The sequence below is a fragment of the Trematomus bernacchii genome, unplaced genomic scaffold, assembly GCF_902827165.1.
Source record: "Trematomus bernacchii unplaced genomic scaffold, fTreBer1.1, whole genome shotgun sequence".
Lineage (NCBI taxonomy): Eukaryota > Metazoa > Chordata > Actinopteri > Perciformes > Nototheniidae > Trematomus > Trematomus bernacchii.
Window position 1 is genome coordinate 2,031,519 of NW_022987801.1, and position 18,110 is coordinate 2,049,628.

Below are 18,110 nucleotides of genomic sequence, written 5' to 3' on the forward strand. Positions count from 1 at the left end.
GGGGGGGGGGGGGAAACTACAGTAGGAGGAAAACAAAATAGAAAGGTGCCAGTGCCTCCAGACTAGACAAACTTTGATTAACACATGTTTTGCCCTAATGGTGGTGCACACAAAAAAACATACTGACCTCCAGACCAGAGAAATGCAGCACTGCTATGCCAACTGTAAAACACTGGATCTCCTCTTCCTGCTCTGCACACATATCCTGCTGTGTGTGTTTGTCCATCAATGATGAAGAGATGGTGTTCAGTCCCATTCTCGCTGCCAGGTAGCAGCTCATAGCTGTAGGAGTAGCCTGACTTTTGGGGAACAGCCTTATACCAGTAGAAGCTCCAGCCAGCAGAAGGATGATCAACCCTGCAGTTCAGAGTTACTGAGGCTCCAGGACTCGGCCATGATGGAGACACAGTGAGGACAGGCAGAGGTTTGTCTGTTGAAAAGTGATTTAAATATAAAGTTTAGATTTATAATTGGTGGGTCACATACACTCCTTGCATCCTACATATTTTCTACAAACCTGTAAATCACATTCAAGGCATAACTGTCCTTAATATAACAACAAAATAAAATGATATTGATGATATATGACTTACCATTAGATACTGTCAATGTGAGGACATCACTCCACAGCGTGGCAGACATTTCACCTTTCAGTCTGCCCATACACCCGTAGTCTCCACTTCGTGAGGTCAGAGTAAGTTTAGGTTCAGATGTCTGAGGTGTTTCTGACCCGGGTGTCATCCATATATAATCCCACTCAGAGTCTCCTCCATCCTTAATTTCACATGTAAGAGTGATCGTTTCTCCAGAGTATATCTCAGGCCAGTTGGGTCGCAGGGTCGCAACAGCCCTGTTTGTGACTGTTAGAGGAAGAAGCACAAAATACCCAATAAAAAAAATCAAACAAATATACATTTCTTAGCGACCTTCTTAATCCTTACTTTCAAATATTATAATTTGTATTTTCTTTATGACATAATATTAGATTTTTTAATTACCGACTGCATCGCTGTACTCTGTGTAGTAAACAGGGTCTCCTCTTCCTCCTCTGCACCAGTAGACGCCTCCTCGTGAGACACTGATTCGGTCATTTGTGAGGAAAACATCTTGTGTCTTCAGGGGTTCAGAGGTTTTCTCTTTTTTGTACCAGAAGTATCTCCAACCAGAAGATGATGATGGTCCTACAGAGCAAGTTAGAGTCACATTGTCCCCTCCTGGAAATATGTATCTCAGCTGGGCCTTTGGTTTTGCTGTTTGATGTAGAATAAAGGTACAAATGTTTGCAAAATGTTAGTTATTGTCCCTGTAAATAAGCCTAGCTTGACAAATAATACAAATGTATAATATATCTTATCCAGCATTCTTAGTAATATTCAATCACTGTGTATGCTATAATGAAAATATAGAGAAATACCAAATATGCTTATATTTCTATTTATAACCACTGAAGTAGTTATTTAAATTAACCTTGTGTATAAACACAAATAAAACGGGATGAAGTTGAAAAAGTCCAGTGTTTCTAAGATTATGCAGATATCATATAGTTTCATTTTGGGATTACTAAATGTCTGAAGCTTTTAGGTATGAAAACTACTTACGTTCTAGTCTCAGTTTTATTGGTTCAGATTCTTCATCGCCAAATTTACAACTGTAAGAGCTCCCGTCTGACATTACTTGAACTGTGTTGTTTGCCATTAATGGTGACTGGTGGTTTCTGTCTGTTGTGATCAATGATCCGTCTCTGTAGAAGGCAGCATTCCCCTCTCTCTGAGTACGATGCAGACAGAGCAGAGTCACTGATTCTCCTTCAAACAATGTGGACGCAGGACTTTCCAGGATCACGTTTTTGTCTGTGTCACACAAATGGTTACTTGTTTTAGTAAAACAGCTCAATTAATACCACATTAGTACAAACACATACTTCCAGTTATGAAGAATACATTTTCACATTTCATGAAAAAGGAATACATTTTTACCTGCACTGTTTGAATAATTACTGTTAAGCACATTAAGGTGTATTAGTTTCTCGAATATATTTGTCTTTCTTCATAATTTGTCACAATTAATAAAGTATAACAAGGTTTGTTGGTAAAGTATTATCTTTATGTAAATGCTTTGATGTAAGAAGCTGATCCCTGTCTGTCTTTTTGTTCTTATTTGAATACTCTTGATTTTGTGATAACACAAAGCACAGGATTGTACAGTAAACTTCACCTGCCTATACAGCGTCAGTGGAGCTGTTCAAAGGTTAAAACATTAAAAATAATGTACAGATTATATATTAGAGCTTGTCCAAACTGCGTGTTCATATCAATATGGATCATAAATATAAAATGCATTTATTGAACTTGGTCATGGTGGTTTTACTTTGATCACTTACCTGATACATTTAGATAGATTTTATTGCTTTCCTTTGTTGAGCCCCTCTGATGAAAAAAACATTGGTATTCACCACTGAAGCCTGAAGTTAGAAGGGGTAATCTATAGCTCTCATGTTTGCCGTAAGGGAGAAATTCTCGACCATCCTTGCGGATTGCGTAATACCAGTCGCTGTCTTTGCCTCCTGTAATGTCACACTTGAAGGTAACAGACTCTCCAGAAAAAACAGTGGTCCAGTTTGGCTCAATGGTCAGCACAGCATCTAGAAACCATCACAAGATAAATAAAGTAAAATGTGTTTTATTTTTGTCAAAATATTTATAATAAATTGACAAAACGGAACACACAAAAAAGAGGATGTTGTTTGGAGAGTTACATAGGTAGATTTGACTTTAGTTGGTAAACAAAAAGAAATACAATTGTATAATTACCTTGAGCTTGTCCACGGTAAAGTAAATTCAGCACTGAAACAAGTATGAAACTAAATCAGACATTATCAAACTGACAGAAATCCAACGTATCATAACATCAGGCATTCAAAAAGTTGTATCAATGGCAATTAAAACATGAAAAGTACTCACAGAGAAACCCCAGTAGAGAGAGCAAAGTGTGTCCCATCTTCACATCCAACACTGATAATCTGATCCTCTGTTTATGAGAAATTCTTCTACTTTGTGTAAATAGAAATATCGAAACTGCAGCATATGAATCGAAATCAGGAACTAGAGAGAAACAAATGCAATGTAATATTGGACAAGGAAGTTGATTTCTAACTTCTTCTCACAGTCTGCGCTTCCTTCCCTACACAACACTCACACTGAACAGCTTTTAACACAGCACATTTTTTTACACCTTGGTTTAGGTATCCTCAAATTATGAAGAGATATAAGGTATTAAATTATCCTTCCTGATAGATAAGATAGATAAGATCATCCTGTGGGCTCGTGCTCCTACAAAAATGGTCAGTAATTATTGATGCTTCTCTAAAGACTGCTGCATGAAGTCAAACTGTTTTCTTTCTAGAACAAATTAAGTGATACAATTGCATGCGTCATACTCACTTTATAATCCATGGGCCTTCTCACCAACATTTCATATGGAAATGTCTGTAACAGCTTTAACCAAATAGTTGAACTGCAGTGCTGGAGTGTTCTCGAGGAATTCAAGTTTAAGTTTAGAAACAACCTCACCCACAGGAAGTCTCTCATAGTCTCTTTACCAGAAGTGAATGTGAAGAGAGACAAAGTCCTGCCCCCTCCTCGAGATAGACTCCATCTACTTTAAAGGGGCAACATTTCATATCTATATCATTAGCAATAAAGCAATCATTTGAATACAGAAAATAGTTGTTGTCTAGGCGCAAAATTGTATCACAACAGTTGTACAAAAACAACTTAATGCCATAATAATGATCAAATAAATAAATACCACAACACTTGAGTAGTTGTTAAGTTTTAAATGTGGTGGGTAGTCAAAATTGAAAGCTTCCACTTCCATGCATCAGTGCAAAGCTAAGGAAGTGAACCGTAAGCAGTCAATTATTTAGTTATTAGTTAGAGAGTTACATTTACATGGCATCAGACCCTGCTGCCAGACTTCAGAAGGACTATTTGTGTAGAGTAGGTAAAGTATCAGATAAAGTAGTTTGGCACCACCTTGTGGTCATATATCGAAAGAAAGCTTCAAATATAACTGCACAGTGACTGGAGAAAAAATAAAACAAGTAAAATAAATATCCTTAGTCAAATATACTGACATAAATTGGACAAATTAATGTTGGTTGTAGTGTGTCAGTAGATTCCCTTCTTCTATCTATCTACATAGAGAATACTGTATGTTTACCCATGGACAATGTAGGAACAAAGTACCATATATTCACATTTTGAGATCATACAAAAGTGTAAGCATTAGCAGAAAACATATTATATTTTAAGTGCATTAAGGGTTTTGGTTACCGTTTTTAGATTTTAATGCCAATAATATGTTTGAAAAATATAAAATGTTCGGCCTTGTTTTATCCTGGACAGGCTTTACTGATTTGATTACATTGAAAGAATGTAATAAAGATAATACTTGTGGGTTGTTGTTTTTGTATTGGTAAAAAGAGTATGAAGAATTCCATGATGTTTTGAGTTATTTTGGTTTATCTGCTTAACATAATACAGAACGTTTGTATTATTAAAGATGAGATAAGATGGACATTTAACGAATTAACTAACAACACAATGTCACCCACCGAACACACTCCCATCTGGATCAATCCTGACTTTCTAATAAACAGAAAACCTTTACATTTCAAATTATGGATCGCCAAAGGCATCACACTCTTCAAAAATATATTTCATGAACACAAGTTAATTCCATTTTCTGATTTGGTCCAGAAGTACGGCATCAGGGAACATCAATATTTTGAATATTTACAACTCAAATCACCCATTCAAACTAAAGTTAACAGCAAAACTTTGAACTCTTACCCACCCCTCAAAAATATTCAAAATCAAATCAAGAAAAAAACTGCTTTCATAAATATATAAATGTATTTATTCTGCAGACTAAACAATGTCCATCCCTTCAAATAAATGGGAAAAAGATCTACAGATTACCCCCAACGCCGACTTCTGGTCGCAAATCTGCAGAAACGTATTCTCCATATCAACCAACACCAACATGCACGTCATACAATATAAGATTATTCACAGAGTGCACTACACGGGGGAAAGAATGTTTAAAATGGGTTTTGCAGATTCTGACATCCGTCCTCATTGCTCACTTAACACCACAGACACCTACATGCATGCCACATGGGAATGCACACCAGTTAAGCAATTCTGGCATAACATCACTAACAACCTCTCTCTTTTGCTTGACTGCCATATCCCTTTGTTTACTACAGTAGGAGACATTTCCAATGTGAACATCAACATTACATCAAGTAGAATTCTGTCCATAGTACTAATCATTGCAACAAAAACTATCCTCATGAATTGGAAATCACGACACAAAAGCAATATCACAATTTGGAAAAACCTGCTTATAGAATACATTTCAATGGAAAAATTATCTGCCGGCATAAAAAAACAAACCAATGATATTGATGCAATCTGGAACCCATTGATTGATGCATTTAATTAATAATCCTCAATAGGATTTCAGCCACCACCCCTTTCTACTTCTTTAAGGTCATGCTACTATTTATATGCCCGCCCCCTTCCTAGGATATATGACTATTATATTCTTACTCATTTCATTTCAATTATAATTTAGTCATTTATTTCTCTCTTTTTGTCTAATCGCTCAAGCGCACGCACGCACGCACGCACACACACACACACACACACAGTTTTTGTTTTCTTTTTTTGTCTCTGTGTATATTTTGTTATTTGTATACTTGTAAATGCTCCTTATTGTCTTCTGTGTATATGTGACACTACGTACAAAAATAGAGATAAGATAATCAAAGTTATGTTTATTAATACAAAACAAAAAACATGCCCCAAAAATCTGAAAGAAAACAAATACACTGTACAAAAGATGTGTGCTTCAGTTCCTTTGAATCTGAACATCTTGTTTGACCTATTGGTGGCGCTGTGACTTCAGATGTTTTGGCTTTTGCAAGAGACTACTTCTGCAGGTAAATTAAAGGCATTAGATAATGTGTTGGCACCCTGTGGTAGCATCTAGTAAGAATCATTCACTGAACAGTACATGCAGGTATAATTGCATTTGGGTTTTATTCATAATATATGTGTGTGTCCACTGTGTGCATCTACAGTGCTAAAGCATGTGTCCATACTGCATATATTAGTATCTGGCTCTAATATCACCAAATGTACAACAAGGTTAGAGCCACATGATCTGTATCAGACATGTAACAGATAATGTTGTAATACAATGTTTTACACTAAATATAAGTACACAGAAAGTAAGTACAGGTGAATTACAAAGCATTTAGCATGTTCCTAGAAAGGCCTTTATTAAAAAAAGGCACTGTGCTATTTACACAAAAGCAGCAAATACACTCAATTGCTGAAACAAGGATGTTGTTTTTCATGTTTTTATCCGCTCCATTGGTTCTGTCCATGAGGATGTCTTTATTGATCTGGAAGAAAACCAAAATGAGTTATCGTCATTGGGTAATTTCTGCTCATGGTACTATTTTTGAATACAACAATGTATGGTAAAGCCAACTAATTTGTGTGTGAACATATTTACATTCGCCATTTATTAGTTATGATGTTTTAAGTAAACTAAACTAAACCAAAACATGTCTGGAAAACAACATGCTGTATATAAAAAGACATTACATTCACACAAAGTGTAAAAGCTTTATTTGGTGGATTTGATCATTGCTGAAACTGGCAAGCAGCACAGCACACAATAAAAGCTTTTAGTATATTAATATGTATATGTATTAAAGTGTTTTGTACTTGACTTTACCCGCAGCCACGTTTATGTAAAGGCTCTCTTCTGGTTCATTACTGGCACCTGCTAGAAGGATTAAAATAATAATCAAAGGACAATTTCTGTACTTTATTTAGAGACTGCTGGCCTACAAAAGCATCTCAACCATTGCATGTAGTATTTGTATTACTCCATGTTAAACACAAATGAAATACTCTACCATTTCCAGCTTCTACAGGCGCTCCGATTGTTTCATAGAGACAACGATCACCTACAGAGAAGTGAAAATCAAGCCATGGTCATACCAATCATTTTAATCACAATTAAGGCTGAGAGTTAAAAATAAATCATATTATTAAGCTGGACAAGGGCTGACCATGGAGGAGAGGAGAATATTCTGGCATGTTTTGAATTTCATCCTGGTTGATCATGTGGTCTGTAGCAGGGCCCTGATTGGTGCTCTGAGATCTTGTGGGACATACACATGAAGATAATGAAGTGGATTGAATTTAACATATAATGCTGTAATGATCAAAATCAGATAAAAGAGGGTTGTACCGACCTGATGAAGACTGCATCTGTTGAATACAAGAAAAACGTAGTTACATTGTTTTTGAATTGCAAATGTGTGATTTTGAGTAATTATAGTTTAATCAATTTGATATCAGATGAAAAGGTTCTTACCTTTTGATTTTCTGTAGCGATACAGGAACAGCAGTGGGAGAATTATCCGTAAAACTCCACAAAGCAGCCCAACAGTCAACAGGACGGGAAATTGAGAGACTTTTCCAGGCCGAGAAGCTGCTAATATAAATAACCTTCATTATTATTTTTTTATATAACACTTTCCTCAAAGCACTTCACAGGAACAGAGCTTCAAGGTCAGACCAAGCCTCAGAAATATCTAAGATTAATAAACAATGACAATTAAAAAATGTATTAAAAACCTACATTCACACATTGACACATACATGTAAAACTATGGAATATACAAAACTATACAAATACACTTACACAAAAATCATAAATATTTACACACTTATTGGAACAAATTCACAAAATACACTATAATCCCCTGTTCACATATCTTATATTTGCAATACTGCTCATGTAATCATGGTCATATGAATGTTTTATGACTGAATATAGAACTGGAAAAATATATTTCTCATACAAAAACTAAATTCTATAATTCAGAGGAAAATAAGACAACTTTGAATTCAGTATTAACGGTCTTTTTTAGCTCTGACTCAGCAACACATCTCAAAAAGAGGAAACTATGTTTTGTCATACTCACATTTTACTGAGAACCAACTCTCTGATGACGTCCTATGTGCTGAATCTCTCTGTTTACATTTATAAAAGCCTTCATCTGACTTTGACACTGCAGAGATGGTCAGCTCGCTTCTGGTATCTTTCTGGATGAGTTTGTCATTTTTATAGAAATCCACATTATAAAGAGCAGTTTGTGTCTTTAACTTGCAGCTAAGAGTGACAGGAAGTCCCTCAGCTACAGGACGGACAGGGCTCACAAGGATAATATCACCATCTGAAATAAAATAAATATGAAGGCTTTGTCAGAGAAATCAGCTTTTGCAGATTTAGTAAGTTTAGGCACAACTGGTCTAGTCTGGCAGAAGCTGAAATGCCAAGGTGTAGATGTATGAGGAAAATAAAACACATAGAATACTATCTTTGATCTTTCAGAAGAGTGACCCTGGAGTTCACTTCGCAAATTAAACCTTTTTAACTCACTTTGAAGAGACGTTTGGCTAATGCAAGTCACCTTCACATTGCAAAAATAATATAATACTTCAGAAACAAACATTTTAAATAAATAAAACTCACACTCTATAGTGATGTTGACTGCATTACTGAACTGTCCTGTTTCAGACTCACACCAGAACACTCCACTAAACCAGCTTATGGTTATTGTGCATGTGGGTCCAATCATTGTCCCCCAGGAAGAACAGGGATAAAGGTAGTCAGGTTTCCAAAACCCCATCACCCTCCACTCAGTTGAGTTTCCCTCACAGCTCAGTGAAACAGGTGTTTTGGTGAAGTGCTGCACACTGTCAGGACTCACTGTGAGAGACGCTGCTGAGTTGAAATCTGAAACACACAAAGAGGGGACATTTAAACCATGCAAACTGTAAAAGAAAATGCATGGGTACAGCAAAACTTCCACTTAATTTACCCTGAAAAAACAAACGGGAACAAACTAAAGTAGGAGGAAAACTAAACTGAAGGAACCAGTGCCCTTAATATCACACAACTACTGTACATTTTTTTTAAATATATGTATTATTACATTAAACACAAGGGACACTGGCAGGCTGAACAAGCTTGTGAGGAATGCTAGCTCTGTAGTTGGAGTACAACTGGACAGTCTGGAGGAGGTGGCAGAGGGGAGGACGAGGAGGAAGTTAGACAGCATCCTAGAGAACCCCTCCCACCCACTCCATGCAGAGCTAGTGAAGATGAGGAGTACGTTCAGCCACAGACTCATCCCTCCACGACACAGCACCAAGCGCCTCGGACAGTCCTTTGTGCCTGTAGCTATCAGGCTGCACAACAAGGGGTCAATAATGTGAAACCAGTACTAGACATAAATACACACTGTTTCCACAACCCATGTTAATATATCTAATATGTAATATATGACTCTATATGTATATATGTCTATTTTCATTTTCATTCATTTCTTACCTATAGTTTATATGACCAAATATGTATATATGCTTGTTTTAATATATATATTTTATTCATTTCTTATTTCATAGTTTCTCATTATTATTATTTTTCATTTTAATCGCTGATCTTATTTTTGATTGTATTAATCTGTGTGAATCTGTGCTATCCTGTTTTTCACTCTCACCCTGTTGCTGTTTAAACAACTGAATTTCCCCACGGGGATTAATAAAGGTCCATCTTATCTTATCTTATGTCTGAAACAATATTACCAGCAGATAAATATCTTGAAACATATTCCCAACTAAGAAGAATTAAGAAAAATCTTACCAGTTACAGTAAGGTATCTAATTACAATGTATTGTAGAAGCCTTATATTATTAGGTTTTGGATTTACAAAGTCTAAGGGTTGAATCATGGCAAACAACAACTCATGTGTCAGGATGAAAAGAGGGTCAGGAGATTAACTCGTGTTAAAATTCAGTCAAGTCCTTCATCATTCTGTTTCAGAGAATAGTTTTGAAAACTGAAATATGACCTGATGCTGGTGTAAAAGAAAAGTTCCCAAAATAATTTATTCCATTTTGCAATAATGGAAAAGTCAAAACAAACATGCCTACAGACCAGACAAACGTTTATAAATGCATCTGGTGGCCTAATGATGGTACAAACTACAGAAAGAAAGAAAAAGGAAGAACATACTGACCTCCAGACCAGACAAACTTAGGTTTGCTGTACGAACTGTAAAACACTGGATCTCCTCTTCCTGCTCTGCACACATATCCTGCTGTGTGTGTTTGTCCATCAATGATGAAGAGATCCTGTTTAGTCCCATTCTCGCTGCCAGGTAGCAGCTTATAGCTGTAGGAGTTGTCTGACTTTTGGGGAACAGCCTTATACCAGTAGAAGCTCCAGCCAGCAGAAGGATGATCAACACTGCAGTTCAGAGTTACTGAGGCTCCAGGACTCGGCCATGATGGAGACACAGTGAGGACAGGCTCAGGTGTGTCTGTTGGAAAGTGATTTAATGATAAAATTATGATTTATAATTGGTGGGTTACATGCACTCCTTGGATCCTACATATTTTCTGCATACAGTATGTAAAAAACAAGTTCAAGTGTGAACTGTACTTAAATATAGTGACCAAATTACTAGTTATTAGTTATTTTGTAAGAGTAAAAATAAGTCACCTGATGATAAATGACTTACTGTCAGATACTGTCAATGTGAAAACAATCCATTTGTCACAGCTAATAAAGTATAACAAGGTATGTTGGTGAAGTATTATCTTTATGTAAATGATTTGATATGAGAAGCTGATCCCTGTCAGTCTTTCTGTTCTTATTGTAATACTCTTGATTTTGTGATAACACAAAGCACATGATTGTACACATCACCTGCCTATACAGCATCAGTGGAGCTGTTCTCATAAATAAATAAAAAATGCTTTTATTGAACTTGGTCATGGTGGTATTACTTTGATCACTTACCTGATACAGTTAGATAGATTTTATTGCTTCTTTTTTTTGATCCCCTGTACCGAAAAAAGCATTGGTATTCACCACTGTAGCCTGAAGCTAGAGAGGGTAATTTAAAACTCTCATGTTTTTGGTAAGAGAGAAATTCTCGACCATCCCTTTGGATTGAGTAAGACCAGTCTCTGTCTTTGTCTCCTGTGATGTCACACTTGAAGGTAACAGACTCTCCAATAAAAACAGTGGTCCAGTTTGGCTCAATGGTCAGCACAGCATCTAGAAACCATCACAAGAGACATAAAGTAAAATGTGTTTTCTTTTTGTCAAAACATTTATAATACATTGACAAAACGGAACACACAAAAAAGAGGTTGTTTGGAGAGTTACCTACAGTAGGTAGGTTTTACTTTAGTTGGTAAACAAAAATAAAGAAAATTGTATAATTACCTTGAGCTTGTACACGGTAGAGTAAATTCAGCACTGAAATAAGTATGAAACTACATCAGACATTATCAAACTGACAGAAATCAAATATATTATAACCTAAGGCATTTAAAAAGTTGTATCAATGGTAATTAAAACTGGAAAAGTACTCACAGAATAACCCCAGCGCGCAGAGCAAAGTGTGTCCCATCTTCAGATCGAACACTGACTCTGTCTCTTACATACGTCCACTTTAACACTTGAAACAAATTGAGGAAGACTAACAGAGCACTGTGGGAGGAAATCTGATCTGATGTCAACATGAGCTCATTGGTATTTTAAAGATTTCCTGAGAATAACTAGTCTCTCTTTCCTTCCTGTTTTACATTGGCATGACTACTTCATGCTCATGCCATGCAGATACATTTTAACTTCACTCTCAACCAATATCCCACTTTAAAAAGGCAGAGTAAAAAGTCATTTTTGCTCAACTCATATCTAAGTAAAAATGGATGGCATTATTATACTTGTGTTTCAAAGGCAGATATATTTAACGTCAACAGTTAGATGGTTCATCGAGACAACTGCAGAATGATTTAACCTCTTTTCATTCTTTACCTGATCTTTATTGCAATTGTAATTCTGATCATTTATCATGCATTAGTCAAAAAACACAAGACAAATGTGAGGATTTTTTGTTAAATAGCCATCTTGTAAACCTCTAATATTATATGTTTCCACTGCTTCATCACTATAGTAATAACAAGGGCCAATGATTCAAAGTAACACATTTTTGGTCACATCTCAGCTCTTGCACCTCTAACTTCCTTCTGTCTCCTCAAAGCATGACTGTACTGGATCACCAAAATAAGACGGAGGATGATGAAACAAATCAATCACCTTGTGTAAAGGAAAATCATGTAGAAGTAATTAAGTAAATAAAGTTTATTGATGCAAAACAAAGCATGCTTTTTTTTAAACACACCTAGATTAAAGCCATATGATACATTTCCTTAATATTATTTGCTATTACATTAACTGTACAAAATACTGTCTGATAAATGGAGAGCAAAGCTGCAAATAAGGTTTAATAAACAAAGGTTTTGTTCTGGTATGTTGTTTCCATTAGTCTTGTCCTTACAGAAGACATTCTTTAATCTGGAAGAAAATCAAAGGAGAAAGAGATTAAACTTTTTAAAGAATTAGGGTGTTTCATGACATATTTCTCCCATTTAAAACATATTCAACAATATATGAAATATATTTAGTGATTGATCTGAATACTTACATGATGTTACGCTGCATTTTTACCAAGAGCTGTTCCTGGTTTGAGTTCAGAATAAACAGTTTCATCCGCTGGTGCAGGACTTGACTTCCCTATGAATTAAGAGATTATTATTATTTATTTTTTACAGTATTCCCCCAGTTAAAAATGACAATGCACTGGTATACATTTTCCTCACAAGAGGGTAGAGTGATAGTTTGATAGAAGGAATTGCTCATGATGATTCACAACAGTTAAACATGTACTGATACAGATTAATGAAATGTCACATGCCCTGATGTTTATTTCATGAATTCATAGAATTGGCAGAAAATAAACTTAACAAACATCGAAAAAGTTATGTGTAGGATTTGAACATTGCTGTCTTTGGCAATACCTCGTGGTCATTTTTTAAATAACACCCTATCAGGCAGCATGTAACCTTATCAAAAGCTTAAAGCGAGTAGTATTTCATCATACCTGCAGCTGATGCCATCTGCACATGTGAGTAAACACAATCCTCCGGTTCATTTTTCTTCCCTGTTAGACGGATCAGGAGAAAGCATGAAAAGACAATACTTATTGTATGTTTTTGTTACAACATACATTTAAAATGCTCACCCTTCTTAGAAATGTTTTTGAGCTTGACCACAGAATATGTGACATCCCTGGATTCATCTGAAATATACAATTTATTTTATATTTATAAGAGTGAACCTTGAATTGTCATATTACAGTATTTATATTTACTATACTGTACCATTTGCAGGTTCTTCTGGGCCTCTGATTGTTTCATAGAGACAAGCATTATCTGAAGAGAAATCAAAATCAAACCAAATATATATTAAAATCCCTCTATATGAACTCCTACATTTTTTAAAACAACTAATGAGAAATGGAAATGCTACTCGGTTAACAACGTTAACAATGAATTCAAAACGTATTAAGGATTCAGGCTGACCCTGAAGAACAGAAGCATATTCTCTTTGGTTAGTTTCGTCCTGGTTGATCATGTGGTCTGTAGCAGGGCTCTGATTGGTCCTCTGAGATCTGGTGGGCAAAACACATGTAGTAAATGGAAAGTGGATTTATGAAAGGAACATATAATTGCTGTCATGTTCATAATAAAATAAAATAGAGTGTTGTACCAACCTGCTATAGCATGAATCTGTTAAAAAAAGAAGACATTTGCGGCTATTTTATTATACATTACAAAGTGTTCTACTGTTAAAACAGTACGTGTGATGACATTAGAGTAAATCTTATATCAGGAGAAAATTATCTCACCTTTTGACTTTCTGTATAAATACAGGAACAGCAGCAGGAGAATAATCAGTAAAACTCCACAAAGCAGCCCAACGATCAGAAGAACGGGAAATTGAGAGTATTCTCCTGGCTCTGGCCCGGACGCTGCTATTATAAGTCATTATTATTAATATTATATCACTTTCCTGTAATAGATTAACTTTATAAAACATTTTTCTCTTAAACAAACACAGTTTAATTCAGATGAAACTAAGCTTTCTTTATCTCAGACTGTAACACAGTTTACAAAAAAGAAAGAGTTTTTAAATCATACTTACATTTTACTGAGAACCAACTCTCTGGTGACGTCCAACCATCTGCTGAATCTCTCTGTTTACATTTATAAAAGCCTTCGTCTGACTTTGACACTGCGGAGATGGTCAGCTCCCTTCTGGTATCGTTCTGGATGAGTTTGTCATTTTTATAGAAATCCACATTATTAACAGCAGCTTCATTATTTAACTTGCAGCTAAGAGTGACAGGAAGTTCCTCAGCCACAGGACGGACAGGACTCACCAGGATCATTTGACCATCATCTGGAAAATAAAAATAAAATAATATAAAGGCTTTGACAGAGACATCAGCTTTTGCAGATGTAATATGTTTAGGTACAACTGGTCTAGTCTGGCAGAAGCTGAAATCAGGTAGATGTATGAGGACATTAAAACAAGTAGAATATTATCTTTGATCTCTGAAAGGAGTAATCCTGGAAATCACTTCGCAAATTGGCCTTTTTTTATAAAATGTTACTAATTTGAAGAGACGTTTGGCTAATGCTTGTCACTTTCACATTTCAAAACAATATAATACTTCAGAAACAAACATTTTAAATAATTAAAACTCACCATCTTTAGTGATGTTGACAGCATTACTGAACTGTCCTGTTTCAGACTCACACCAGAACACTCCACTAACCCAGCTGCTGGTTATTGTGCATGTGGATCCAGTCATTGTCCCCCAGAGAGAACAGGGATAAAAGTAGCCAGATTCATAAAACCTCATCACTCTCCACTCAGTGGAGTTTCCCTCACAGCTCAGTGACACAGACGTTTTGGTGAAGTGCTGCACACTGTCAGGACTCACTGTGAGAGATGCTGCTGAGTTAATATCTGAAACACACAAAAAGGGGACATTTAAACCGTGACAACTGTAAAAGACATTGCATGCAAATAAGAGATTAAACAAGCCTAAAAAGTGAATGTTTAATCCATGCATATATTGTATTTGTTGAAAGGAAAGAAATAATTGGTGTTGTTGGTTTTATGTTATATGTAAAAAGCAGTAATTCCGATATAAAATATCAAATTAAAGTTGTCCATTTAAAAGTTGGGAGGGGGCAAGCAAACTAAAGTAGGAAGAAAGACAACTACTGTCAGAACGTAATCTTGTGTTAAAATTCAGTCCAGTCCAGAAGCTGAATCAGTCAATCATCATTCTGTTTTAGAGAAAAGTTTGGAAAACTGAACAATGACCTGATGCTGGTGTAAAAGAAAGTTCCCAAAATAAGTGACTTTATTCCATTTTGCAATAATGGAAAAGTCAAAACAACATGCCTCAAGACCAGACAAACTTTGATAAAGAAATGTTTTGGCCTAATAGTGATGCAAACTAAAGAAAGAAAGAAAAAGGAAGAACATACTGACCTCCAGACCAGACAAACTTAGGTTTGCTGTGCCAACTGAAATATACTGGGTCTCCTCTTCCTGCTCTGCACACATATCCTGCTGTGTGTGTTTGTCCATCAATGATGAAGAGATCCTGTTCAGTCCCATTCTCGCTGCCAGGTAGCAGCTCATAGCTGTAGGAGTTGTATGACAGTTTGGGACCAGCCTTATACCAGTAGAAGCTCCAGCCAGCAGAAGGATGATCAACCCTGCAGTTCAGAGTTACTGAGGCTCCAGGACTCGGCCATGATGGAGACACAGTGAGGACAGGCTTAGGTGTGTCTGTTGGAAAGTAATTTAATGATAAAGTTATGATGTATAATTGGTGGGTTACATGCACTCCTTGGATCCTAAATATGTTCTACAAATGTATAAAGCCAATTTAAAGTGGACCTATCATGCTATATTTGAATAATATAGTGTAGGACCATACCTATATAAGGCATATTTATACTTTTTTTTTTTCAAAATACCAAACAGATCATGCATTTTAGCCATGCCTCATTTTGCTCAATTTGACATTTTTTAGCTCTGGATTTGCAAGGGCAGATTCAGTGAGAACAGCACCATCTACTGGCCTGGCATATGTACTACAGCATCTCCAGCGCTTTCGAACGGCAATGGCCGTGGCTGTCTCCTCCTGATTGGTGGAGTTGGCCCAATAGCCGTAGCGCCACCGTCCTGACGTCAGGACAGTGTTCAAATCTGGATCAGTTTTTATCAGATCCGTTGCAGCCCCTTTTTTAGAGATTTGGGTATGGAGGAAAATAGAGAGGGTTGTGTTTTCTGACATATGGTGAGTTCCCTGGAACACCGGGGACACACATTCATGTATAAAAGACGTACAAAAGTGCATTTTGCATGATAGGTCCCCTTTAAGGGTGAACTGTCCTTTAATAAAATAACCAGAATACTAGTTTTTTTTTTTATATGCAGTCAAAAAAAAGTTAACTGATGATACATTACTTACTGTCAGACACTGTCAATGTGAAAAAAATCCATTTGTAATACAGTAAAACATGGTTTGTTGGTAAAGTGCTCTTATCCCTGTCTTTATTTTTGTTCTTATTTTAATACTCGTGATTTTGTGATAACACAAAGCACAGGATTGTACAGTATACTTCACCTGCATATACAGCATCAGTGAAGCTCTATAATTTACATATTATATATTACAACTTGTCCAAACTGCTTGTTCATATCAATATGGCTCATAAATAAAAAATGCTTTTATTGAACTTGGTCCTGGTGGTATTACTTTGATCACTTACCTGATACAGTTAGATAGATTGTATTGCTTGTCTTTGTTGATCCCCTGTGCTGAAAAACACATTGGTATGCACCACTGTAGCCTGTAGCTAGAGAGGGTAATTTATAGCTGTCATGTTTGCCGTAAGGGAGAATTCCTTGACCATCCTTGAGGATTGCGTAATACCAGTCGCTGTCTTTGTCTCCTGTAATGTCACACTTGAAGGTAACAGACTCCCAGGTAAAAAAAATGGTCCAGTTTGGCTCAATGGTCAGCACAGCATCTAGAAACCATCACAAGATACATAAAGTAAAATGTGTTCTCTTTTTGTCAAAACATTTATAATACATTGACAAAACGGAACACACAAAAAAGAGGATGTTGTTTGGAGAGTTACATAGGTAGATTTTCGCTTTACTTAGTCAACAAAAAGAAAGAAAATTGTATTATTACCTTGAGCTTGTCCACGGTAAAGTAAATTCAGCACTGAAACAAGTATGAAACTCAGAACTCAGACATTATTAAAATGAAAGAAATCAAACGTATCATAACATCAGGCATTTAAAAAGTTGTATCAATGGCAATTAAAACATTAACAGTACTTACAGAAAAAACCCAGTAGAGAGAACAAAGTGTGTCCCATCTTCACATCCAACACTGATAATCTGTTCCTCTGCTTCTGAGAGATTCTTCTACTTTGTTTAAATAGAAAGATCGAAACTGCAGCATGAAGAGAAAAATCAGGAACTATAGCGAAACAAATGCAATGTCATAATGGAAACGGAAGTTGATTTCATTTTAAAAAGTAGTCTGGGCTTCCTTCCCTTTTACACAAAGCTCACACTGAACAGCTTTTAACACAGCACATTTTTTTGCACCTTGGTTTAGGTATCGTTTTAAGATGAAGAGAGATAAGGTATTACAATATCCTTCCTGACAGATATAAGATCATCCTGTAGGCTTGTGCTTCTGCACAAATGGTTAGTAATTATTGATGCTGCTATAAAGACTGCTGCATGAATCTCAATAACAACAAAAAAAGTAGATACAATTGCAGGTGTCATACTCACTTTATAATCCATGGGCCTTCTCACCAATATTTCATATGAAAATGTGTGTGGAACAGTTTTACCCAAATAGTTGAACTGCAGTGTTGGAGTGTTCTGGAGAAATTCAAGTTTAAGTTTAGAAACAACCAGGTGTAGCGAGTTGGACGCGGGTGATCGCCGTCCCCCCACTTATTTGGAGCCCCTACTTT

General features: G+C 36.1%; 1 protein-coding gene across 1 annotated transcript in view; it reads right to left on the bottom strand.

Annotated features, from left to right (window-relative positions):
• Positions 1–17,586, bottom strand: part of LOC117498007 — a 141,306-nt gene extending 123,720 nt beyond the window's left edge. The window contains exons 1-7 of the mRNA XM_034150053.1: positions 17,459–17,586; positions 17,306–17,338; positions 16,875–17,135; positions 15,583–15,885; positions 14,785–15,048; positions 14,218–14,475; positions 1,599–1,850 (exon numbers count right to left, since the gene is read on the bottom strand). Coding sequence (XP_034005944.1) covers positions 1,599–1,850; positions 14,218–14,475; positions 14,785–15,048; positions 15,583–15,885; positions 16,875–17,135; positions 17,306–17,338; positions 17,459–17,495 — 1,408 coding nt within the window. The 5' untranslated portion in view covers positions 17,496–17,586. The remainder of the gene's footprint in view (positions 1–1,598; positions 1,851–14,217; positions 14,476–14,784; positions 15,049–15,582; positions 15,886–16,874; positions 17,136–17,305; positions 17,339–17,458) is intronic.
• Between the last annotated feature and the right edge of the window lie 524 nt (positions 17,587–18,110).